The 25,297-nt window shown below is 44.9% G+C and overlaps 2 protein-coding genes across 9 annotated transcripts in view; both read left to right on the top strand.

The window, feature by feature from the left end:
* The first annotated feature begins 2,354 nt into the window (after window positions 1-2,354).
* Window positions 2,355-14,821, top strand: LOC110487137 (UPF0472 protein C16orf72 homolog). The gene is made up of 4 exons (XM_036942136.1): window positions 2,355-2,738; window positions 4,062-4,145; window positions 5,721-6,011; window positions 11,679-14,821. The coding sequence occupies exons 1-4, from the start codon at window positions 2,543-2,545 to the stop codon at window positions 11,939-11,941; spliced, it is 834 nt and encodes a 277-aa protein (XP_036798031.1). The 5' UTR covers window positions 2,355-2,542; the 3' UTR covers window positions 11,942-14,821.
* Window positions 14,822-18,397: 3,576 nt separating this feature from the next.
* Window positions 18,398-25,297, top strand: part of LOC110487136 (enoyl-CoA delta isomerase 1, mitochondrial) — a 13,276-nt gene continuing 6,376 nt past the window's right edge. For 3 of the 8 annotated variants that reach the window (XR_005035682.1, XR_005035684.1, XM_036942131.1), the window contains exons 1-5: window positions 18,428-18,535; window positions 20,943-21,071; window positions 23,401-23,528; window positions 23,631-23,861; window positions 24,472-24,593. Coding sequence is in view for 5 of the 8 variants with exons in the window: in XM_036942131.1 (XP_036798026.1) it covers window positions 18,493-18,535; window positions 20,943-21,071; window positions 23,401-23,528; window positions 23,631-23,861; window positions 24,472-24,593 (653 nt within the window). In the remaining 3 variants the exon portion in view is untranslated. Of the gene's footprint in view, window positions 18,536-20,942; window positions 21,072-23,400; window positions 23,529-23,630; window positions 23,862-24,471; window positions 24,594-25,297 lie in introns of all 8 variants that reach the window. The other 5 variants (XR_005035683.1, XM_036942132.1, XM_036942135.1 and 2 more) reach the window with 4 other exon arrangements.

Here is a 25,297-nt window from a genome sequence, read left to right as displayed (position 1 = left end):
ATCATAGATGAAGCAATATGAAGTGAGTGACGAGAGATGTTCTGTTTGTAGGAAAACAGTGCCCTCTAGTGGAGAGATAGGAGAAGGGTGCTGGAAGTTGCTGTAGTTCGGTACAGCAGCTTTTCAGCTGACTCATCCAAAGCTATTGGAATGTCTCGTTCATCTACCTCCACCCACACACAGGAACACACACTGGCCTAACCCGGTCTTGACCAACAAGCTGCCATGATTACCATAGATATGATACCAGACACATCACTTGTAATTTTCCTGCTGTTTAAGGAAAGTGGCCTATTAAATAATTATATATCTACGTTGTGAAGAATCCAATCCAAATCAAATTGTATTTCTCACATGTGCCGAATAAAACAGGTGTAGACCTTACAGTGAAATGCTTACAAGCCCCTAACCAACAATGCAGTTAAGAAAATCCTCCCAAAAAGTAAGAAATAAAAGTAACAAATAATTAAAGAGCAGCAGTAAAAATAACAATAGCGAGGATATATACAGGGGGTACCGGTACAGAGTCAATGGGCGGGCGCACCAGTTAGTTGAGATAATTGAGGTAATATGTACATGTAGGTAGAGTTATTAAAGTGACTATGTGTAACCTGTGTGAAATGGCTAGCAAGTTAGTGGTGGTGCGTGCTAATAACGTTTCAATCGGTGATGTCACTCGCTCTGAGACCTTGAAGTAGTTGTTGATGGTGGGGTTTCTGGTTCGAGCCCAGGTAGGGGCGAAGAGAGGGACGGAAGCTATACTGTTACATATGCATAGATAATAACAGAGAGTAGCAACAGCGTGGAAGAGAGGGGGGAGCAATGCAAACGGTCTGTGTAGCCATTTGATTAAATGTTTTGTAAACATAGCTGAGCTGCTAAATGTTTTAATTAATTCACTTAACACTCAGTCCATGTCGTTACACAAACTGTGGTTCCCTTTACTAGAGGATAGGTCCCCTAGATTCACACCTGTCTGCCTCCAGCCTTGAAGGTGTTTGATCAGCAATGAGCTCAGCCCTGGGTCGTGTTCATTACACACCAAACAAAAGAAAATGGATTGAAACAGGGAGTGCTGAGAAAATGGGGGGGGGGGGGGGGGGGGGGGGGTTGGTTTCCTGGGTCCCAGAGTTTTTCCAGTTCTGGTAGACTAACCTAACAAGGTAAAACTTGGGAGGGTATGACATGGTAATACATCAGGTGTAAAATAGTTTTATATGGGCTATGATGGGACCAGAGTTGTTCGCATCATGGTTAAAAGAAAACTAGACAACAACGGTGATTGGACAATAGAACTAACAGGGCAGAGCTGGCTTTATGCAGGGTTGCATCATGTAGGTCTTTGCATCTGTCATTTAAAAAAATACTCACATTGTATGTCATCACCGTGTTGATTGATTCATTGATAAGGGACCACCCAAAGTTTGAATGTAAACTTTTTTCTCTGAACACAAATAAATAATATATAATATTATATATATATATAAATAGATGAAGTTACCACTTCCTTTCCCCTGGCCAGAGGGGATCAGAGCTCATAGGCTTCTCTAGGCTATCTCCAGCTGTGGTTGTTATCATTTGGCTACAGTTGATCAGACAGAAGCCCCGATTTATTGTGCACGAGTTGACAAATCATGAGGCAAATCAGTCTAAACAACAGTACTTTGTCCCTCTTTTCAATACTTTTTTGTTAATATTTGTATCCCGAATTTTGGGGCAAATGCCAGCTCACTACACAGCGGCTCTGCTGTGCTGATCTTTGCAATGTGGGTAGATGGAAACCGCCACATAATGCTACAAACTAAGAAACATATCCTATATGTATGTTCTACTTCCCTTAAATGTCGAGGTAGTATCTCGAAATTTTGAGTTAGTGTCTCGAAATGTTGACTTACGTATCTTGAAATTACGTTATTCAAAATGTTTAGTTAGCATCTCCAAATGTTGACTTACTATTTTGAAATGTTGACTTGACTTAGTGTCTTTACATTTTGAGATAACAGTAAAAAAAAATGTAGATAGTGCCTAAAAAAAATTGTAGCTAGTAGCTCTAAATGTTTCGAAAGTATTAACATTTCAAAATGTTGGTGGCAGGAATGGGCTTCCATAAATTTTGAATGGCTATAAATTCTAGTGGAAACCTAAAACCACAGCTTTTTACTTCTCACACAAGCTTTAAGTAGCTAAGAATTTTCGTGGCGTTCCTTTACGTCATTTCTATGACAGATGTTTCTGTGGTCCACTGAAATCATCAGCACAAACCTGAAGCCACGACCCAGAGCCATACTGACCAATCACTGATTGGAATAGGGGCGGAGTCGAAACGACAACACGGTAGTATGACTTTTATATAGGCGGACGTCGGCAACGTCAAAAAACTAGTTGAAGAGTCTTTTCAGACCGGAGTAGTCGGTTTGAGAAACAGCTATTAAGTCATAACTAAATTAATGAATTTCCTAACGGACATTTATTCGCATCGCCAAGTAATTTATTAATCGACATACTAAAGTTGTAATCTTACCCGAGGGGTTTAACGGTGTAAATGGAGGAGAAGAAGAAAGACGGAGACCCGGAGATTCAGGAACACGGACCCGAACATTGGTTCTCAAAATGGGAGCGGCAGTGTTTGGCCGAAGCGGAGCAAAGAGATTCAAACGAGGAGGAGGCCGATAACGACCAGGATAAATTATGGCATCTCTTCCAGAATTCCGCCACTGCCGTGGCTCAGCTCTACAAAGGTCCGAGACAAGACCAGAACTAACTAACGTTTATTCGGATGTCACCCCTGCGCCTTGTTACTGAGCTTTGCTATGCTACTCAGTCACTGTTAGTGGCGGTGGGAAGTAGCTCATGTTAGCTAACTAGCTGGTAGCCATCTAGCTGGTAGCCAACTAGCTAGTAGCCAACTAGCTAGTAGCCAACTAGCTAGTAGCCAACTAGCTGATCAGCTGGTTAGCTAGCTACTGTACTGTAGCAACTGTTTGCCATCTTAAGTCAAGACATCCCGTAATTATAGTTTGCTCGTTTTTTTTGTGTGTGTTTAGTAAAACAGAACACCTCAATGTTTCTTTTTATGAAACAAAAACGATCTTGAACGTTACAGTAGTTTTATCTGGCTGTTGTTCGCCAAAACGTCTATCTAGCTAACGTTATCGTCTATAGCTAGTTAACGATAACTGCTAAGCAACATAACCAGCCAACACACTGTTTCGCTAGATAAGTTCACCCAGTCTTTTTTTTTTAAACTAACATGGTTTATACTGTTAGCAGAGTTAACCATCTGGTCAGAGAAACTGCGAGTCCGACCAAATGTCAGTGAACAAGTATCAGAGAAACAAAATGGCGACGGAAACAACAATCATCGCTGCGCGACATTCCCCTTGTGACAGATTGTATCTTTCACTGTTGCCTTTATGTTAGGTGTGTCTGGGAGCTAATATTACTTACCATAGATATACATTAACGTTTTATGATATCCGTTTTGGTTTTATGTCTACAAATCAACGAATAACCCGAGTTGTTATAACAGTGCATAACTGAAAATTTAAACAAAATGGCGAAGATTTACTATTGGCTTTTGGGGTTATTGAGAATTCTTACCCGCTACTGTAATACTTCTCATAGTTCAGTATATCTATCGTAACCGTTGGTTCTTTAGTTACTAAGGTATCAAGTATTTGTAATATACGACTGCAACTTTCCTGCTGAAAGGGCAATTTTAGTTGGTGCGTTATGCACTCGTGCTCATAAACTGTCGAGTTGGCCATCTAGTGCTGGCTGACAGTTATTTTTATTCCAAAGCCCGCCTGCAACTCTAGATGCAAGACAAAATGGCGAATAAAAACAGTCTCCTGTAATCAAGATGCTTTCAGTCTCATGTGTTGCCTTGTATGTACTACTAAAGTGGGAATACTGTACAATTAATTGGCGCCTAACTTGCTATATATGTAAACCGTTGTCAACCAGGCTATTTATGTAAACTGTTGTCAACCAGGCTATCTGTCTTAGTAGGAAATTCCAACAAACCTGTAATGTCTTTTGGTGGTGTGTTGTCTCGACAGACCGAGTATGTCACCAACAGGGGGGGCTTTCTTTGTGGGTGCCGTTTCAGAACGCAGCCACAGCCGTGACCAACCTGTACAAAGGTAGGTGTCATGGACACTCAGTGTTTTCAGTTTCTTGTCTTCTAACTTGCATTCACAACAGTATAGGATCATCGTAACAGTCTATAGGCTTTTCATTATTGTTCTGCTGTGGTCCAAGCATGTATTGATTTGTATTGTAGTTGTCAAGATACTTGGCTTACCACAGGGGTAGGGTACTTCAGAAGACTCAGTAAAGGGTAGTCAGGACAGAGCTAAATAGGTTGAGGACCAAAGGCTCATCATCAAAGTCCATAGGCTTTCCTTTGTCATTCTGCTGTAAACAGGACATGTATTGATTAGTGGATAGATAGAAACTTGTAAACAATCAAGGGCCTCTTCTAGTCACCTGAGTATTGACCATCTCGCCATTTACAGCCGTCCTGTCAAGTTCTGGTCCTGGAGAGCACAGCAGGGTGTGCAGCCTAACTCTCAAACTCTAGTCGGTATTCTGCCTTCTCCCTACAGTTTTCAGCCACCACCTTCGCCAACGACTGGCTCACGTGAACTACAATACCGACACTGTATTTTTTTTAAGGTTTGGAAAAGTCAATAACCATCGCTTGGATACGGCTGTGGAAACATATGGCCCTTTATCTTTCACCAGTGAGAGAAAAAACTGTAGCAGTTACAGATCTGTAGCAGTTACAAATCTGTAGCAGTTACAACTGTTACAGCAGTTACAGATCTGTAGCAGTTACAGATGTGCAGCAGTTACAGATGTGTAGCAGTTACAGATGTGTAGCAGTTACAGATGTGTAGCAGTTACAGATGTGTAGCAGTTACAGATGTGTAGCAGTTACAGATGTGTAGCAGTTACAGATGTGTAGCAGTTACAGATCTGCAGCAGTTACAGATCCACACAGCTATGGCTGCCTCATCAAATGAAACTACACTTGTGCTGCACCTCCTGAGTTATGCTTCTCAGGTGTTTCGGAGCACATAGCCAATTAGCACAGGTGACTGTGCTAATCCTCTGTAACATGGAGATATGGCCCTGTGGGAACCCTAACCCTATAAAGGTGTGTATCCATTTTTACCTTGTTGTTTTTTTGGAAAATTGATTTCTTGCTGATAGGAAAGATGTATAGTTTTGGAAGCATTACAGACCTTACCTGAAGTGATGCATGTTATGGTTCAGATTGAGCACCGAGGCTCTTATCAAATCTCCCCCTGTACAGAAGACGCCTCGGTCCAATAACTAATGTGTATTGGAACAGAGTCATGTTCAACGGCTAGTTCTAGTTCAGCACTAACACATCTGATTTCAGCTGATCATCAAGAGTCCCTGTGGATAGTTGAATCGTGTGTGTTAGTGCTGGACTAGGACAAACGCCTCTATACCCTGTGGCTCTCCAGGATCATGATTCCAGCATCTGTGCTGTCTGACTGGCAACCTCTGGAAGGGGGGGGTCTATAGTTCTATAGTGAACCGTCAACAGGTTTCACTCAGGCTACACAAAGGAACCTTCAACCAAGTCTCATCACAGGTTCTCTCTTTCTCACACACACTTTCTCTCACACTTTCTCACTCAATGTCACACACATTCCTTTCTCTTTCTGCCCCCCACCACACAGAGTCTGTGGAGGCCCACCAGCGTAGCTACGACCTAGGTATACAGATCGGCCACCAGCGTCGCAACAAGGATGTGCTGGCCTGGGTGAAGAAAAGGAGGAGAACCATCCGGCGAGAGGACCTCATCAGCTTCCTGTGTGGCCGGGCCCCACCCCCCCGGACCTCCAGAGCCACCCTCACCCCGGGACACAGACTGACCATGGTCTCCCCTAACCGGCCTCCCCCGGCCCCTGAGACAGACTCCTCTGTGGAGGCTGACCTCCAGCCCTTCAGAGAGGCCATCGCACTGCATGGTAAATACACAAATATACAGTGGGGGTCTAAAATTGACAGCCTTGATAAAGGAGAGCAAAAATTACTGTATAAAATCAAAAATTTGAGTATTGAGATATATTTTGTGGTTACAAAAATGGGGAAGTTCCACCACCGGTCAAAAGGTTTAGAACACCTACTCTTTAAAGGTTTTTTTAATTTTTTTTACTATTTTCTACATTGTAGAATAATAGTGGAAGACATCAAAACTATGAAATAACACATTAAGGAATTACGTGTTAAACAAATCAAAATATATTTTATATTTGAGGTTCTTGAAATTTAGCGACCTTTTGCCTTGATAACAGCTTTACACACTCTTGGCATTCTCTCAACCAGCTTCATGAGGTAGTCACCTGGAATGCATTTTAATTAACAGGTGTGCCTTGTGTAACGGATGTGAAACGGCTAGCTTAGTTAGCGTGGGCGCTAAATAGCGTTTCAATCAGTGACGTCACTTGCTCTGAGACCTTGAAGTAGTAGTTCCCCTTGCTCTGCAAGGGCCGCGGCTTTTGTGGAGCGATGGGTAACGATGCTTCGAGGGTGACTGTTGATGTGTGCAGAAGGTCCCTGGTTCGCGCCCGGGTATGGGCGAGGGGACGGTTTAAATTTGTACTGTTACACTTGCGAGTACATTAGTGGAATTTCTTCCCTGAATACATTTGAGCCAATCATTTGTTTTATGACAAGGTATACAGAAGATATTTGGTAAAAGACCAAGTCCATATTATGTCAAGATCAACTCAAATAAGCAAAGAGAAACAACAGACCATCATTACTTTAAGACATGAAGGTCAGTCAATATGGGAAATGTCAAGAACTTTAGAGTTTCTTCAAGTGCAGTCACAAAAACCATCAAGCTCTATAATGAAACTGACTCTCATGTGGACCGCCACAGGAATGGAAGACCCTGAGTTACCTCTGCTGCAGAGGATAAGGTCATTACAGTTAACTGGCTCTCATGGGGACTGCCAAAGGAAAGGAAGACCCTGAGTTACCTCTTCTGCAGAGGATAAGTTCATTAGAGTTACCAGCCTCAGACATTGCAGCCCAAATAAATGCTTCACAGAGTTCAAGTAACAGACGCATCTCAACATCAACCGTTCAGAGGCGACTGTGAATCAGCCGCCATGGTTGAATTGCTTGCAAAGAAACCACTACTAAATGGCACCAATAAGAAGAGACCTGCTTGGGCAAAGAAACACGAGCACTAATGGACATTAGACTAGTGGAAATTTGTCCTTTGGTCTAGAGTCCAAATTGGAGATTTTTGGTTTCAACCACTGTGTCTTTGTGTTTGCTGTGTGGGTGATCGGATGATCTCCGTATGTGTATTTCCCACCGTGAAGCATGGAGGAGGTGGTGTTATGTTGTGGAGGTGCTTTGCTGGTGACATTGTCTGTGAATTATTTTTATTTCAAGGCACACTTAACCAGCATGGCTACAACAGCATTCTGCAGCGATACGCCATCCCATCCGGTTTGGGCTCAGTGGGACTATCATTTGTTTTTCAACAGGACAATGACCCAACACACCTCCAGGCTGTGTAAGGGCTATTTGACCAAGAAGAAGAGTGATGGAGTGCTGCATCAGATGACCTGGCCTCCACAATCACCCGACCTCAACCAAATTGAGATGGTTTGGGATGAGTCGAACCGCAGAGTGAAGGAAAAAGCAGCCAACAAATGCTCAGCATATGTGGGAACTCCTTCAAGACGGTTGGAAAAGCATTCTGGGTGAAGCTGGTTGAGATATTGCCAAGTGTGTGCAAAAGCTGTCATCAAGGCCAAGGGTGACTATTTGAAAAATCTCAAAAATGAAATATGTTTTGATTTGTATAAAACTTTTGGTTACTACATGATTCCATGTGTTATTTCATAGTTTTGATTTCTTCACTATTCTACAATGTAGAACATAGTAAAAAAAACAACATTTTTTTAAACTTGAAATGACACCGCCTGGTATAGAGGTCCTGGATGGCAGGGAGCTCGGCCCCAGTGACTTACCTTAGGGTTAGGATCAGAGGGCACATAGCACTGCACAGTAAATATACATCTATCTCTAATGGTTAGGGTCAGAGGGCACATAGCACTGCACAGTAAATACAGATACAGTGCATTTAAAAGTATTCAGACCCCCTGATCCCCCGCCCCCCCCCCCCCCCCCCCCCCCCCCACACACACACTTTTTGTTACGTTACAGCCTTCTAAAATGTATTAAATAATAATATGTCCTCATTAATCTACACAATACCCCATAATGACATCACAATACCCCATAATGACGTCACAATACCCCATAATGACATCACAATACCCCATAATGACATCACAATACCCCATAATGACAAGCAAAAACAGTTTTTTCTTTTAAAATGTTGTTCCTTAAAAAAACAAACACTTATTTACATAAGTATTCAGACCCTTTGCTATTGAAATTGAGTTCAGGTGCATCCTGTTTCCATTGATCATCCGTGAGATGTTTCTACTACTTGATTGGAGTCCACCTGTGGTAAATTCAATTGATTGGATATGATTTGGAAAATCACACACCTGTCTATATACAAGGGTCCCACAGTTGACAAGTGCATGTCAGAGCAATAACCAAACCACGAGGTCGAAGGAATTGAACTTAGAGCTCAAAGACAGGATTGTGTCATGGCACAGATCTGGTTAAGGATGCCCAAAAAAATGTCTGCAGCATTGAAAGTCCCCAAGAACACAGTGGCCTCTTAACTTATTCCATTTTGGAACCACCAAGACTCTCTTCGTAGAGCTGGCCGCCTGGCCAAACTGAGCATTCGGGGAAGAAGGGCCTTGGTCAGGGAGGTAACCAAGAATCTGCTGGTCACTGACAGCGTTCCTCTGTGGAGATGGGAGAACCTTCCAGAAGGACAACCATCTCTGCAGCACTCCTCCAATTAGGCCTTTATGGTAGAGTGGCCAGACAGAAGCCACTCCTCAGTGAAACTGCTTGGAACGTGCCTAATGACTCTGACCATGAGAAACAAGATTCTCTGGTCTGCTAAAAACCCAGATTGAAATCTTTGGCCTGAAAGACAAGCGTCCCGTCTGGGGGGGAAACCCTGGCACCATCCCCACGGTGAAGCGTGGTGGCAGCATCATGCTGTGGGGTTGTTTTTCTGGGGCAGGGTCTGGGAGACTAGTCAAGATCGAGGGAAAGATGGACAAAGCAAAGTTCAGAGATCTTTAATGAAAACCTGCTCCAGAGCGCTCAGGACCGGGGCGAAGGTTCACCTTCCAACAGGACAACAACCGTAAGCACACAGCCAACGTAGGAGTGGCTTGGGGAAAAGTGTCAGTGTCCTTGAGTGGCCCAGCCAGAAACCCGGACTTGAACCCGGACTTGAAAAAACATATGGCCCTTTATCTAAAAAAAAAATATATATATATATATATATATATATATATATATATATATATATATATATATAATTTAAAATATATATATATATATATATATATATATATATATATAATTTAAAATATATATTTTTAAATTATATATATATATATATATATATATATATATATATTTTTAAATTATATATATATATATATATATATATATATATATATATATATATATATATATATAATTTAAAATATATATTTTTAAATTATATATATATATATATATATATATATATATATATATATATATATATATATATATAATTTAAAATATATATTTTTAAATGTTATTTATTTGTAATAATGACAATTACAACAATACTGAATGAACACTTATTTTAACTTTTAATATAATACATCAATAAAATCAATTTAGCCTGAAATAAATAATGAAACATTTTCAATTTGGTTTAAATAATGCAAAAACAAAGTGTTGGAGAAGAAAGTAAAAGTGCAATATGTGCCATGTAAGAAAGCTAACGTTTCAGTTCCTTGCTCAGAACATGAGAACATATGAAAGCTAGTGGTTCCTTTTAACATGAGTCTTCAATATTCCCAGGTAAGAAGTTTTAGGTTGTAGTTATTATAGGACTATTAATGAAATACGATTTGTATTTCATTAACCTTTGACTATTGGATGTTCTTATAGGCACTTTAGTAGTGCCAGTGTAACAGTATAGCTTCCGTCCCTCTCCTCACTCCGACCTGGGCTCGAACCAGGAACACATCGGCAACAGCCATCCTCGAAGCAGCATTATCCATGCAGAGCAAGGGGAACAACTACTCCAAGTCTCAAGAGCGAGTGACGTTTGAAACGCTATTAGCGCACACCCTGCTAACTAGCTAGCCATTGCACTTCAGTTACACCAGCCTAATCTCGGGAGTTGATAGGCTTGAAGTCATAAACAGCGCAATGCTTGAAGCACAGCGAAGAGCTGCTGGCAAAACGCACGAAAGTGCTGTTTGAATGAATGCTTACAAGCCTGCTGCTGCCTACCACCGCTCAGTCAGATACTTGTATGCTCAGTCAGATTATATGCAACGCAGGACACGCTAGATTAACTAGTAATATCATCAACCATGTGTAGTTAACTAGTGATTATGATTGTTTTTTATAAGAAAAGTTTAATGCTAGCTAGCAACTTACCTTGGCATCTTACTGCATTCGCGTAACAGGCAGTCTCCTCGTGGAGTGCAATGTAATCAGTTAGTTAGAGCGTTGGACTAGTTAACTGTAAGGTTGCAAGATTGGATCCCCCGAGCTGAGAAGGTGAAAATCTGTCGTTCTGCCCCTGAGCAAGGCAGTTAACCCACTGTGGCTATCTGTGTAGATGCAGCCTAACGGGGTTAGGAAGGATGGATGACAGGCCGTCATTGTAAATAAGAATGTGTTCTTAACTGTCAGTTCTTAACTGACTGACTTAAATAAAGATTAAATAAAGGTGTAAAAATTACGATTTTGTTATGAAAACTTGAAATCGGCCCTAATTAGTCTGCCTTTCCGATTAATCGGTCGACCTCTAGTTGAGTCCACGATTGAGTTCCAAAAGTTCTTAAAAAAAAAAAAAAACACTTTTGATCCCGAGGACCTCATGTGGGCCGCGGGCCGCCGGTTCCCCATCCCTGCCCTTCATATAGCTCACTACCTTGTTGACCAGAGCCCTATGGACCCTGCTCCAAAGTAGAGATGCTATAGGGAATACGATGCCATTTGGGGATGTACCGTTGTGCCCCAGGGCCTGAATGCATCCTAGACTTCCTTCCCTAACCCTAACCGTTGTGCCCCAGGGCCTGAATGCATCCTAGACTTCCTTCCCTAACCCTAACCGTTGTGCCCCTGGGCCTGAATGCATCCTAGACTTCCTTCCCTAACCCTAACTGTTGTGCCCCAGGGCCTGAATGCATCCTAGACTTCCTTCCCTAACCCTAACCGTTGTGCCCCAGGGCCTGAATGCATCCTAGACTTCCTTCCCTAACCCTAACCCTAACCGTTGTGCCCCAGGGCCTGAATGCATCCTAGACTTCCTTCCCTAACCCTAACCGTTGTGCCCCAGGGCCTGAATGCATCCTAGACTTCCTTTGTTTTTCATGTCTTCTCTGAGTCAGGGTTCGAAGACTGAGTTTGACCTTGTGGTGGTGTTTTTCTTTCCTTCGCCCCTCCCTAACCCCCCCCCCCCCCCCCTCCCCCCTCCCTCTCCAATCTGTCCTCTCCAGGTCTAAGTGGGGCTATGGCCAGCATCAGTGTTCGTTCCGGTACCCCAGGCTCTCCCACCCACGTGGGGGGTGCTGCTGGCGGTGGGGGTGGGTCGACCCCGGTGGGGCGTCGGCGTAACGGTCTCCATGACGTGGACCTGAACACTTTCATCTCCGAGGAGATGGCCCTGCACCTGGACGCTAACCCCAGGAAACGCAGCTCCGCCCAGTGCAATGACGTCATAACAGACTCCCCCACCCATAAACGCAACCGGATGATCTGATTGGGCAGCCCAGCCCCCGGGAGGGTTAAGAGACCTTTGTGGGAGGGGGTGGGGGTTGAGATCTTGAAAACAGACAGACTGAAGGATGTATGGCTGTGGAGTGAACCGGCGTTGAGGACTAAGGAGGCCGTCCATTTAGTTGAGTGGGTGGTGTCCTCCTGTCCTTGTCTCCTTTCCTAGTTGAGAGCACTGGTCTAAACTGAAAGCATGCTTGTTGGAAACCTGTCATCCATCCTTCCTAACCCCGTTAGGCTGCATCTACACAGGTAGCCCAATTCAGATTTTTTTTCCACTAATTGGGCCTTTTTGACCAATCAGATCAGTTCTTTTCCCAGTAAATGGGCAACAGGACAGAATTGTGCTGTCTTTGTAAACGCAGCCTCAGTGATCAGTGACCGTGAGGAACGGAAGCGAGGACAGAAGGGCATCGAGGAGGTTGGGATGGAGCCCCCGTTCAGAGGAGAAATGCACTGTGCTGATTTAAAATAAAGAAGCCACTTGATCCTCTACACTTGTCGCTCCCCCCTCTCTCTCTCTCTCTCTCTCCTCCCCCCATCCTCACCCCTCCTCCCTTCCTAAGGAACCGAGGGCTGGGGAAAACGTGTTACTCAGTGAACTAGATAAGGATTGATGCCAGAAGTGGTTCTGTTGGAGAGATGCCTTCTTTGCTAGAACTTATTGCTTTGTGTTAGTCATCCTGCTCAGTGGACATTGATGCTGTCTGTGATGATGAAGAGGAGGACTTCCCTCACTTGACATTTCCTGACTGTGTCCCAAATGGCACCCTAGTCTCTACACAGCACCCTAGCCCCTACACCCTAGTCCCTACACAGCACCCTAGTCCCTACATCATAGCCCCTGCACCCTAGTCCCTACACAGCACCCTAGTCCCTACACAGCACCCTAGTCCCTACATCATAGCCCCTACATCCTAGTCCCTACACAGCACCCTAGTCCCTACACCCTAGTCCCTACACCCTAGTCCCTACACAGCACCCTAGTCCCTACATCATAGCCCCTACATCCTAGTCTCTACACAGCACCCTAGTCCCTACATCATAGCCCCTACACCCTAGTCCCTACACAGCACCCTAGTCCCTACATCATAGCCCCTACATCCTAGTCTCTACACAGCACCCTAGTCCCTACATCATAGCCCCTACACCCTAGTCCCTACACAGCACCCTAGTCCCTACATCAGCCCCTACATCCTAGTCTCTACACAGCACCATAGCCCCTACATCATAGCCCCTACATCCTAGTCTCTGCACAGCACCTTAGTCCCTACACACCTCCCTAGTCCCTACACAGCACCATAGTCCCTACATCCTAGTCTCTACACAGCACCCTAGTCCCTACACACCACCCTAGTCCCTACACACCACCCTACTATATTACAGCATAGGGCCCTTTTTGAAAAGTGTTGCACTATACAGGGTGTTGTTTGGGAGCAGCCCTGCTGTCTCCTGTGTCTAGTTGTGATGGCTGAGGGGGCTGTGGCGTCTCAGGGCTGATTCTCCCAATAGCAGGCTGTTGATATTTGATTGTATCGGCTTCCTTTCTGTCTTTGACAACTGTGCTTCAGCAGTCCATGTTAGTGCAACCAACCCGCAAGGGTCAGCGTCCCAAAATCACACCCTATCTATTCCCTAATATATATATAAAGTGAACTACTGTTGCCTACAGGTCTCACTGGTCGAAGTAGTCCACTATGTAGGGACATAAGGATGCTGTTTGCTCCACGAACCCCAGTGTTCAGGTTCGTATACCTCCCCAGCAGTTGGTTCATTTATACACCGCCTGGCTTCTTCTGTTGAGGTGTATATTTCAAAGTTCAGGAATTATCCGTGTTACTTAATGCTGGGATGATATCTGACCTGTCGCCAGACTAACCCTCCAGTCAGGTGATGTCGTGTGTGGGGGGGGGACCCTAATAGGAAGGTAAACTATGATCACCGTTCACAGTGAGTAAATGTGATGCTCCCTTAAACTTTCAATACATTTTTTTTTTTTATGTAAAAGATGGGACGGGGTAAACGCTCCTGCAAAATAACCTGTGTTTCTACTCCACTACACCTCTGTCCCCTTCTGAGTATGTTGATGTTTTCGGACTATTCTGTTCAGTGTGGTTGTGTGTTCACCATATTACCTGAGTTGGAATAATGATATATATATATCTTTTTTGCACTTAAGCCTCTTTCACATCTAAACTCATGTTGATCTTCCCACCGGAACCAACCAGGCAGTTCATCCTCCACCTAAAGGTCTTCAATCAGACACCACCACCTTCACCTCCCTCTGGAACTGGGGGGGGGGGGTTCACCTGCCACCAAACAGAAACAAACTGAAATGTTTTGCTACTCTGTGCCGTAATGAACATGCCCCCAAACCAGAAGAGAAAGACTGAAATGTTTTGCTACTCTGTGCCGTAATGAACATGCCCCAAACCAGAAGAGAAAGACTGAAATGTTTTTGCTACGTTGTGCTGTAATGAACATGCCCCAAAACCAGAAGAGAAAGTCCTGTTTTTTTGTTTTTTTTTTCGTTGCAAAATGTTTTGCTATGCTGTGCCATACTGAACACCACCCAGAGTAAGAGATGTGGGAGGAGCTAAAGTGGAGGCCCCAGAAACAAACTGACAGAATAGTTCTTTTCGTGAGCGAGGAGGGGGGGGGGGGGGGGGTCTAACATCCCAATGTCCACACTACTGTTTAGTATGCCGTATGAATGGCCGATCCAGTGCATCGCTCCATACTAAGTGATATTGTGACGTAGTCTGTCTTCTAATGGGTGTTCATTATTGACTTGTGTTGATGTGAAAAGATGCAGTTGCCTGACTATTAAAGCTGAAAGGGATAGTTTACCTGAATTATTAGAAAATGCCGTTGGTTTTCTTACCCTGTATAGACGAGGAATACAGCAAACCATGCTTGGATTATTGTTTACATGTGCTGCGTTTAGTACCCCCCCCCCCCCAAAAAAAAGTAATTGGTGCTGTATCCGTTTCCAGTTGATAAACGGGAGGGGGGTAAGTAAGCGGGGAGGGTGTGGGTTTTGGGGGGGGGGTAAGTAAGCGGGGAGGGTGTGGGTTTTGGGGGGGGTAAGTAAGCGGGGAGGGTTTGGGTTTTGGGGGGGGGTAAGTAAACGGGGAGGGTTTGGGTTTTGGGGGGGGGTAAGTAAACGGGGAGGGTTTGGGTTTTGGGGGGGGGTAAGTAAACGGGGAGGGTTTGGGTTTTGGGGGGGGGTAAGTAAACGGGGAGGGTTTGGGTTTTGGGGGGGGGGTAAGTAAACGGGGAGGGTTTGGGTTTTGGGGGGGTAAGTAAACGGGGAGGGTTTGGGTTTTGGGGGGGTAAGTAAACGGGGAGGGTTTGGGTTTTGGGGGGGTAAGTAAACGGGGAGGGTTTGGGTTTTGGGGGGGTAAGTAAACGGGGAGGGTTTGGGTTTTGGGGGGGTAAGTAAACGGGGAGGGTTTGGGTTTTGGGGGGGTAAGTAAACGGGGAGGGTTTGGGTTTTGGGGGGGTAAGTAAACGGGGAGGGTTTGGGTTTTGGGGGGGTAAGTAAGCGGGGAGGGTTTGGGTTTTGGGGGGGTAAGTAAGCGGGGAGGGTTTGGGTTGTGGGGGGTAAGTTTTAAATACGTCACTTGTTGTTTCAAGCCACACCCCGGGACACCCGCCCAACGCAGTAAACATGTCTGTTAAAGAACGGTTTGGGGAAAAACGTGTACAAACCGTTCCACAACTCAGAAAACATTGAAGCCAACTGAACCTCTCCTAATGCTAACGCTGTAGCATGATTGTTCAAACCCAATGCAACCAAGTCATCACCCCCTGATATCCCTCACATTTCATGTCAGACCGATTTGTGTAATTTGTGTGAACTATCCCTTATGTGACAGATTGAGGTTGTTCCTAAGCTCTGATCTAGGATCAGCGAACATGAACCAGTTTTAACCCTGATACAGAGCTCTAACAGTGCCACCATTTTACCTAAATATTTTGCTGTGCCACCTGGACTGTTTATATAGGAGCACCAGTGAACCTAGACAAATGAAGGATTCTAGCTTCATTACCTACAATCATTTAGATTGTGCTCCTAAATCTCTTTGTGTTCGGCCTACATTTTTCAACTTGTAAATAAAAAAAATTAAAGTTAGCATGGAGCCCTGGCTTAACCAATAGGAGGTCAGAAAGCAGGCCATGTATTCAACAAAGCTGATCCCAGTAGGAGTGCTGACCTAGGATCAGTTTGACCTTTCAGCTCATAATGAGTATCATCATATAGACAGACAGGGGGGAGGGGTCATACTCTGAGACACGTTGTGAATATGGGACCTGATCAGAGATCAGTTCTTAGGGCCACTTCATCCTATCCTGGTTGCTTATTCAAACCAAGAAGGAGCACAGTTACCTGATCAGAGATCAGTTCTAAGGGCCAAACGGGTACCGTATTCTCTACATGGTGCAGTATTTCTGACCAGGGCACATGGGGAGGTAGATATGGTCTAGGATCAGTTTGACCTTTCAGATCTGAGACACATTGTGAATACTCTACATGGTGCAGTGTTTCTGACCAGGATGGCAGGGTAACCTAGTGGTTAGAGCATTGGAGCATCTCAATCTTCATTCTTCGTATTCTCTCTCCTCGTCGCCTTCTCAAACCCCATTGGATGAGGAATCAAGGAAATGCAATTGAGATCGTCCCCACGTTCTCCTGCCATGCAGAATAGGAGGTTCTTCTGGACGGCTCCGTACGTTCTGCCGTGTCCAGCCCACTGAGTTGACCTCTTGACTCTTAGAATACAGACAGGTCAGAGTCCAGAACAGATCTTATTCCCAATAGGCACTTCTTGTAGAGCTGAAAGAATGTGATAGGTCAACATTCCCTACCTAGTGCCCTAGTTCCAACCCCAATGAATTCCCTACCTAGTGCCCTAGTTCCAACCCTAATGAATTCCCTACCTAGTGCCCTAGTTCCAACCCCAATGAATTCCCTACCTAGTGCCCTAGTTCCAACCCTAATGAATTCCCTACCTAGTGCCCTAGTTCCAACCCAAATACCACCCTAATGAATTACCTACATAGTGCACTACTTTGACCAGGGCATGTAGTTCCACTATGTAAGGAAGAGGGTGTCATTTGGGACCAATAGGTTCTGCCCAGTCTGCATTACTGTACTCATCTTGTTGCAACACCACTTCACGCCACCAGATGGCGTCAGAGCAGCAGCTCTGGACCGGGAGGACCTCTTTTACAGAGAAACATGGAGGTAGAGGCACCTGATCCATCGGTTGATTGATTGATCGATCAGTAGACTGGGAGGGACTTCTGCTGCAGAGGAACAAGGATAGAGTCATCTGATCGATTGATTAGGTTTATGGTCCGTTAAGAGGAGAATTCCCTCCACTGCTCACCATAACCTGATCACCATAACATAATCACCATAACCTAATCACCATAACCTGATCACCATAACCTAACCACCATAACCTAACCACCATAACCTAATCACCATAACCTAATCACCATAACCTAACCACCATAATCACCATAACCTAACCACCATAACCTGATCACCATAACCTAACCACCATAACCTAACCACCATAAGCTTTAGCCTTGATCCTGAACTTGGCGTAACAGGATGTTACGAGGTTAAGGTGTTGGCTTGACAGTTGTTAAACCTGGGTTCTAGTCTTGGTTTGGGCTACCCACTGAATACACTACAATATGCTTCCATGGTTGGTTTCATTGTATCTCCCCTTTAAAGCTGGAATTTTCCGTGGTTGGTTTCATGGTATTTCCCCTTTAAAGCTTGAATCCTTAATTGAAACAACAACTAAGCGGGCACCCCACCTGTGTTTTGGTAAAAAAGCTGAGGGATGGGCCTGGAGAAATGTAACCACTCTTAATAAATTCAAAGCAAGAGCTATGTATGCAAAGACTGACCATCCATGATATCAAAATTATAGTTTTAACTATTTTGATTTTAGGATATATACAGTGTTTGTTTACATTTACTTTGTTTACAAACATTTGAGTATAACAAGCTTATATTTGGGGTTCTGATGAGGTACGAGAGTTTAACCAATAGTAAAACATACATTAGTATCTAACTTTGTACGTCGACGGACCGTAAAAATATACAACTTCAAGTCTTCAGTCCTTGACCCTCGAAGTAGCCTGTAAACCAATCCCTGTCAAGCAACCCCCACTTTGTCAGTGGGTGAGCTCGTTTTGCATGGCCCGATACCCCGGGTTAGTTAAAGATTTTTAAAGAACAATGGAATCGTTTAAAAAAAAGGAAACTCCTCACCCTGGGCACCGGGCCTCGTTAAACGAGCTTGCCCAGTGTGGTTGATAGTCCGGCAGTCTGATAGGGTGAATCACTTTTTCAACACCCACAAAACACCTACAGTCACGGCTTTCAGATCCAATCAGATGCCAATACTGATATGTTGGCCCCGCCTCCTCTGTAATTTCCTCCTCCAGGGCAGGGCAGAGCAGCCCAGCCGCAGTGTGTGTGTCCTGTTTGTGTCAACTTGACGAGTCGAGATGGCAAATGTGTTGAGAAATTCCGCCAAATTCGGGTTTTCAGGTATGTGAACTTACCTGACATTGAGTAAGTACAGCAGGAAGAGTTTAATAGCTATTTCTCCGGAGTTTTGATGGCCCATTTCGAGAACAAACAAGAATATCAGTGGTTAGATTGCATGGCTAAGTAGTTAGCTAGCTAGCTAGCCTCCCATTCCCTGGTCTTTCAGAAACTAGAGCAAAGTTCACAGGACGCTTGTCCTTATGTCGCGTAATGTCACATTGTCAGTTTGCGTGGGCTATCTGGGAACTATCAACTAGCTAATATATCGTAGCTGTTATTGTAATGGTGAAAACATGTCTTGGGGGTGTGCTATTTGTGTGCCTGTAACTTTCTCACTCATCATTTATTCACGATTCATTCATCATTGTCCATAATCACGGTAGCATCCACATTTTAATGTAGAAGTGTTTAGAAACAATCTATTCTTATTTACAATAAAAGTGACTCCAAAATGACACAATACATTATTTACCCTTCATTTCTATTGGGCACCAAATAATCTGAAACACAACCAAAACAAACAGCAAATCCATCCAACCAGTTTATAGAGTCACAAGCTTGATGTAGTCATTGCGTGCTAGAAATATGGGACTAAATACTAAACTTTAAACTACTTTAAGACACATATTTGTCCCAATACTTTTGGTCCCCTTAAATGTGAGGACTATGTACAAGAAGTGCTGTAATATCTAAACGGGTCACCCAATATGGATGAAAATACCCTCAAATTAAAGCTGACAGTCTGACCTTTAACCTCATAGTCATTGTACCATTTCAAAGTGCTGGAGTACAGAGCCAGAACAACATGACACTGTCCCAATGCTTGTGGATCTCACTGTATATAGTGAATAGGGCTCCAACAACATGACACTGACCCAGTGCTTGTGGAACTCACTGTATATAGTGAATAGGGCTCCAACAACATGACACTGACCCAATGCTTGTGGAACTCACTGTATATAGTGAATAGGGCTCCAACAACATGACACTGACCCAATGCTTGTGGAACTCACTGTATATAGTGACTAGGGCTCCAACAACATGACACTGACCCAATGCTTGTGGAACTCACTGTATATAGTGAATAGGGCTCCAACAACATGACACTGACCCAATGCTTGTGGAACTCACTGTATATAGTGAATAGGGCCACAACAACATGACACTGACCCAATGCTTGTGGAACTCACTGTATATAGTGACTAGGGCTCCAACAACATGTCACTGATCCAATGCTTGTGGAACTCACTGTATATAGTGAATAGGGCTCCAACAACATGACACTAACCCAATGCTTGTGGAACTCACTGTATATAGTGAATAGGGCTCAGGGCTCCAACATGACACTGACCCAATCCTTGTGGAACTCACTGTATGTAGTGAATAGGGCTCCAACAACATGACACTGACCCAATGCTTGTGGAACTCACTGTATATAGTGAATAGGGCTCCAACAACATGACACTGACCCAATGCTTGTGGAACTCACTGTATATAGTGACTAGGGCTCCAACAACATGTCACTGATCCAATGCTTGTGGAACTCACTGTATATAGTGAATAGGGCTCCAACAACATGACACTAACCCAATGCTTGTGGAACTCACTGTATATAGTGAATAGGGCTCAGGGCTCCAACATGACACTGACCCAATCCTTGTGGAACTCACTGTATGTAGTGAATAGGGCTCCAACAACATGACACTGATCCAATGCTTGTGGAACTCACTGTATATAGTGAATAGGGCTCCAACAACATGTCACTGATCCAATGCTTGTGGAACTCACTGTATATAGTGAATAGGGCTCCAACAACATGACACTGACCCAATGCTTGTGGAACTCACTGTATATAGTGACTAGGGCTCCAACAACATGACACTGACCCAATGCTTGTGGAACTCACTGTATATAGTGAATAGGGCTCCAACAACATGACACTGACCCAATGCTTGTGGAACTCACTGTATATAGTGACTAGGGCTCCAACATGACACTAACCCAATGCTTGTGGAACTCACTGTATATAGTGAATAGGGCTCCAACAACATGACACTGACCCAATGCTTGTGGAACTCACTGTATATAGTGAATAGGGCTCCAACAACATGTCACTGATCCAATGCTTGTGGAACTCACTGTATATAGTGAATAGGGCTCCAACAACATGACACTGACCCAATGCTTGTGGAACTCACTGTATATAGTGACTAGGGCTCTGTTTCAGACACAGCCATGGTCTTATAATACAAGGTCACATGGTTTCAGTGACGATGTCAACTATCATTATTCCACCCCCTCATTATTATATTGTTTTATTATATTGTTATATTGTTATATTATATTGTTATATTATATTGTTATATTATGTTATGTTCTATTGTTTTATTATATTGTTGTTCTTCGGCAGGTGTGTTGTCCCAGTTGTCCATCCACAGTAGACATGGGAGAGAGTGTGTGTCGCCGTGCTTCTCTCTGCAGCAGAGAAACAACTCTACCTCACCTAAGATCAAGGTGGACCTGGACAACAGTACAGGTAAACCCCTGCACAGCTTCTTTACCTGTCCCAAATGGCACCCTGTCCCCTACATCAGGGTAGACGGTCCTGGAGACAACAGGTACTGTTTACATCAGGGTAGGCAGTCCTGGTCCTGGAGGTCTCAGGTACTGTTTACATCAGGGTAGGCAGTCCTGGTCCTGGAGGTCTCAGGTACTGTTTACATCAGGGTAGGCAGTCCTGGTCCTGGAGGTCTCAGGTACTGTTTACATCAGGGTAGACAGCCCTGGTCCTGGAGGTCTCAGGTACTGTTTACATCAGGGTAGGCAGTCCTGGTCCTGGAGGTCTCAGGTACTGTTTACATCAGGGTAGACAGTCCTGGAGGTCTCAGGTACTGTTTACATCAGGGTAGACAGTCCTGGAGGTCTCAGGTACTGTTTACATCAGGGTAGACAGCCCTGGTCCTGGAGGTCTCAGGTACTGTTTACATCAGGGTAGACAGTCCTGGAGGTCTCAGGTACTGTTTACATCAGGGTAGACAGCCCTGGTCCTGGAGGTACTGTTTACATCAGGGTAGACAGCCCTGGTCCTGGAGGTACTGTTTACATCAGGGTAGACAGTCCTGGAGGTCTCAGGTACTGTTTACATCAGGGTAGACAGCCCTGGTCCTGGAGGTACTGTTTACATCAGGGTAGACAGTCCTGGAGGTCTCAGGTACTGTTTACATCAGGGTAGACAGCCCTGGTCCTGGAGGTCTCAGGTACTGTTTACATCAGGGTAGACAGCCCTGGTCCTGGAGGTCTCTGGTACTGTTTACATCAGGGTAGACAGTCCTGGAGGTCTCAGGTACTGTTTACATCAGGGTAGACAGTCCTGGAGGTCTCAGGTACTGTTTACATCAGGGTAGACAGTCCTGGTCCTGGAGGTCTCAGGTACTGTTTACATCAGGGTAGACAGCCCTGGTCCTGGAGGTCTCAGGTACTTCATGGTTTTGATTTAACCGACCTGGAAGAGCAGGGGTGTGGAATTTAGGACATCACTGAACTGATATATTGTTAAATTGTTGTAACTACACCCAAATCTAAATGTCTCAGATTTTCCCCAGACCTCATAAATGGTCTCCTGATGTGGTTTCAGCGTTGGTGTGGACTTCCAATTGTGTTGTTTTTTCTTCTATCAAACAAATGTGATTTTGAAAGTGAAAACCTGAAAAAAACAGAAACCTTGAAAAACGAAATGGAATCAGGCAACAATTGTAATCGTTTTTCATTATTTGTTATAGGGCCCTCTTCCCTATATAGTGTACTATTTTAACCACAGCCCTATTTATTTAGTTGTTATAGGGCCCTCTTCCCTATATAGTGTACTATTTTAACCACAGCCCTATATATTTAGTTGTTATAGGGCCCTCTTCCCTATATAGTGTACTATTTTAACCACAGCCCTATATATTTAGTTGTTATAGGGCCCTCTTCCCTATATAGTGTACTATTTTAACCACAGCCCTATATATTTAGTTGTTATAGGGCCCTCTTCCCTATATAGTGTACTATTTTAACCACAGCCCTATATATTTAGTTGTTATAGGGCCCTCTTCCCTATATAGTGTACTATTTTAACCATGGCCCTATATATTTAGTTGTTATAGGGCCTTTATTTAACTACCTAAGTCCAGTTTTAAGAACAAATTCTTATTTACAATGACGATCTACCGGGTCAGACCTGGACGACGGGTTACGGTTTTCACCACAGGGATTAGGCTGCCATTGGTTGTCTCCCCCTCCTCTCATCCCTCTCCTCCTCCCCATCCTCCTCCTCCTACATCTCCCCCTCCCTCTCCCCTCCTCCCTCTCTCCCTCCTGCCTCTCCCCCTCCTCTCATCCCTCTCCTCCTCCCTCTCCCTCTCCTCCTCCCTCTCCCTCTCCTCCTCCCTCTCCTCCTCCCTCTCCTCCTCCCTCTCCTCCTCCCTCTCCTCCTCCCTCTCCTCCTCCCTCTCCCTCTCCTCATCCCTCTCCTCCATATCATCCCTCTCCTCCTCCCTCTCCTCCTCCTACATCTCCCCCTCCCTCTCCCCTCCTCCCTCTCTCCCTCCTGCCTCTCCCCCTCCTCTCATCCCTCTCCTCCTCCCTCTCCCTCTCCTCCTCCCTCTCCCTCTCCTCCTCCCTCTCCCTCTCCTCCTCCCTCTCCTCCTCCCTCTCCTCCTCCCTCTCCTCCTCCCTCTCCTCCTCCCTCTCCCTCTCCTCATCCCTCTCCTCCATATCATCCCTCTCCCCCTCATCCCTCTCCTCCTCCTCCTCCCTTACCTCATCCCTCTCCCCCTCTCATCCCTCTCCCCCTCCTCATCCCTCTCCTCCTCATCCCTCTCTAGGTGTAGCTGTGTTGAGGATGCAGAGCCCCCCTGTCAACAGTCTGAGTCTGGACTTCCTCACTGAGTTCTGTATCAATCTGGAGAAACTAGAGATGGATAAGAGTTGTAGAGGTCTGATCATCACCTCGGTCAGTACACACACACACACACACACAGACACAGACACAGTCACACAGAGTCACAAAACCATGATACACACTATAACTCCCCCTGTGTGTGTGGTGTCCCAGACCCTCTCCAAGGTGTCCTCTACAGGGCTAGACATCATAACTCTCCCTGTGTGTGTGTGTGTGTGTGTGTGTTTGGTGTCCCAGACCCTCTCCAAGGTGTTCTCTGCGGGGCTAGACATCATGGAGATGTATGGTAAAAGTCCGGAGCGCTGTGGAGAGTTCTGGAAGGCTGTTCAGGAGATGTGGCTCAAACTCTACGGATCCAACATGGCCACCATAGCTGCCATCAACGTGAGTCAGTACACCCAGCCGTCTCTCTGTCTGTGTCTCTGTCTCCGTCTCTGTCTGTGTCTCTGTCTGTGTCTCTGTCTGTGTCTCTGTCTGTGTCTCTGTCTGTGTCTCTGTCTGTGTCTGTGTCTCTGTCTGTCTCTGTGTCTCTGTCTGTGTCTCTGTCTGTGTCTCTGTCTGTGTCTCTGTCTGTGTCTCTGTCTGTGTCTCTCTCTGTCTGTTGGTCCCATGTGTTTATATATATATATAGGGCTCTAATCCAGCAGGTGGCTGTCTCATGTCTATTGGATGTGACTATAGGATCATGACTGATAACCACCTCTCTGTCTATAGGGCTCTAGTCCAGCAGGTGGCTGTCTCATGTCTATTGGATGTGACTATAGGATCATGACTGATAGTCACCTCTGTCTGTCTCTCTGTCTATTGGATGTGACTATAGGATCATGACTGATAACCACCTCTCTGTCTCTCTGTCTATAGGGCTCTAGTCCAGCAGGTGGCTGTCTCATGTCTATTGGATGTGACTACAGGATCATGACTGATAATCACCTTTCTCTGTCTATTGGATGTGACTACAGGATCATGACTGATAACCACCTCTCTCTGTCTATAGGGCTCTAGTCCAGCAGGTGGCTGTCTCATGTCTATTGGATGTGACTATAGGATCATGGCTGATAATCCTCGCTACAGCATCGGACTCAACGAGACTCAGCTCGGCATCGTAGCTCCCTTCTGGTGAGGCACACACACTAATACACACACACACTAATACACACTAATATATACACACACACTAATACACACTAATATATACACACACACTAATACACACTGAGTGTTGATGTGTTGAATCTGCTCAGGTTGTGATGGTTCATGGTCACTGTAGTGTGTGTGAGGTGCTGAATGTGGTTGTGTTTATGTTGTGGTCGTGTTGCGGTCATGCTGCGGTCATGTTGTGGTTGTGGTCATGTTGTGGTCGTGTTGTGGTCATGTTGTGGTTGTGGTCATGTTGTGGTCGTGTTGTGGTCGTGTTGTGGTCGTGTTGTGGTCGTGTTGTGGTCGTGTTGTGGTCGTGTTGTGGTCGTGTTGTGTTTATGTTGTGGTCGTGTTGTGGTCGTGTTGTGGTCGTGTTGTGGTCGTGTTGTAGTCGTGTTGTAGTCGTGTTGTGGTCGTGTTGTGGTCGTGTTGTGGTCGTGTTGTGTTTATGTTGTGGTCGTGTTGTGTTTATGTTGTGGTCGTGTTGTGGTCGTGTTGTGGTCGTGTTGTGGTCGTGTTGTGGTCGTGTTGTGTTGTGGTCGTGTTGTGTTGTGGTCATGTCGTGTTCGTGTTGTGGTCGTGTTGTGGTCGTGTTGTGGTCGTGTTGTGGTCGTGTTGTGGTCGTGTTGTGGTCGTGTTGTGTTTATGTTGTGGTCGTGTTGTGGTCGTGTTGTGGTCGTGTT

Source organism: Oncorhynchus mykiss, chromosome 13 (genome assembly GCF_013265735.2).
Source record: "Oncorhynchus mykiss isolate Arlee chromosome 13, USDA_OmykA_1.1, whole genome shotgun sequence".
NCBI classification, from domain to species: Eukaryota; Metazoa; Chordata; class Actinopteri; order Salmoniformes; family Salmonidae; genus Oncorhynchus; species Oncorhynchus mykiss.
This window is presented reverse-complemented; position numbering and strand designations above follow the sequence as displayed.

Excerpts from the sequence above, each read along its gene's own strand:
- LOC110487137 (XM_036942136.1), top strand. The coding sequence starts at position 2,543 with ATGGAGGAGAAGAAGAAAGACGGAGACCCGGAGATTCAGGAACACGGA. Across the intron at positions 2,739-4,061 it reads CGTGGCTCAGCTCTACAAAG|ACCGAGTATGTCACCAACAG; the intron begins GTCCGAGACAAG and ends TTGTCTCGACAG. Across the intron at positions 6,012-11,678 it reads AGAGGCCATCGCACTGCATG|GTCTAAGTGGGGCTATGGCC; the intron begins GTAAATACACAA and ends TGTCCTCTCCAG.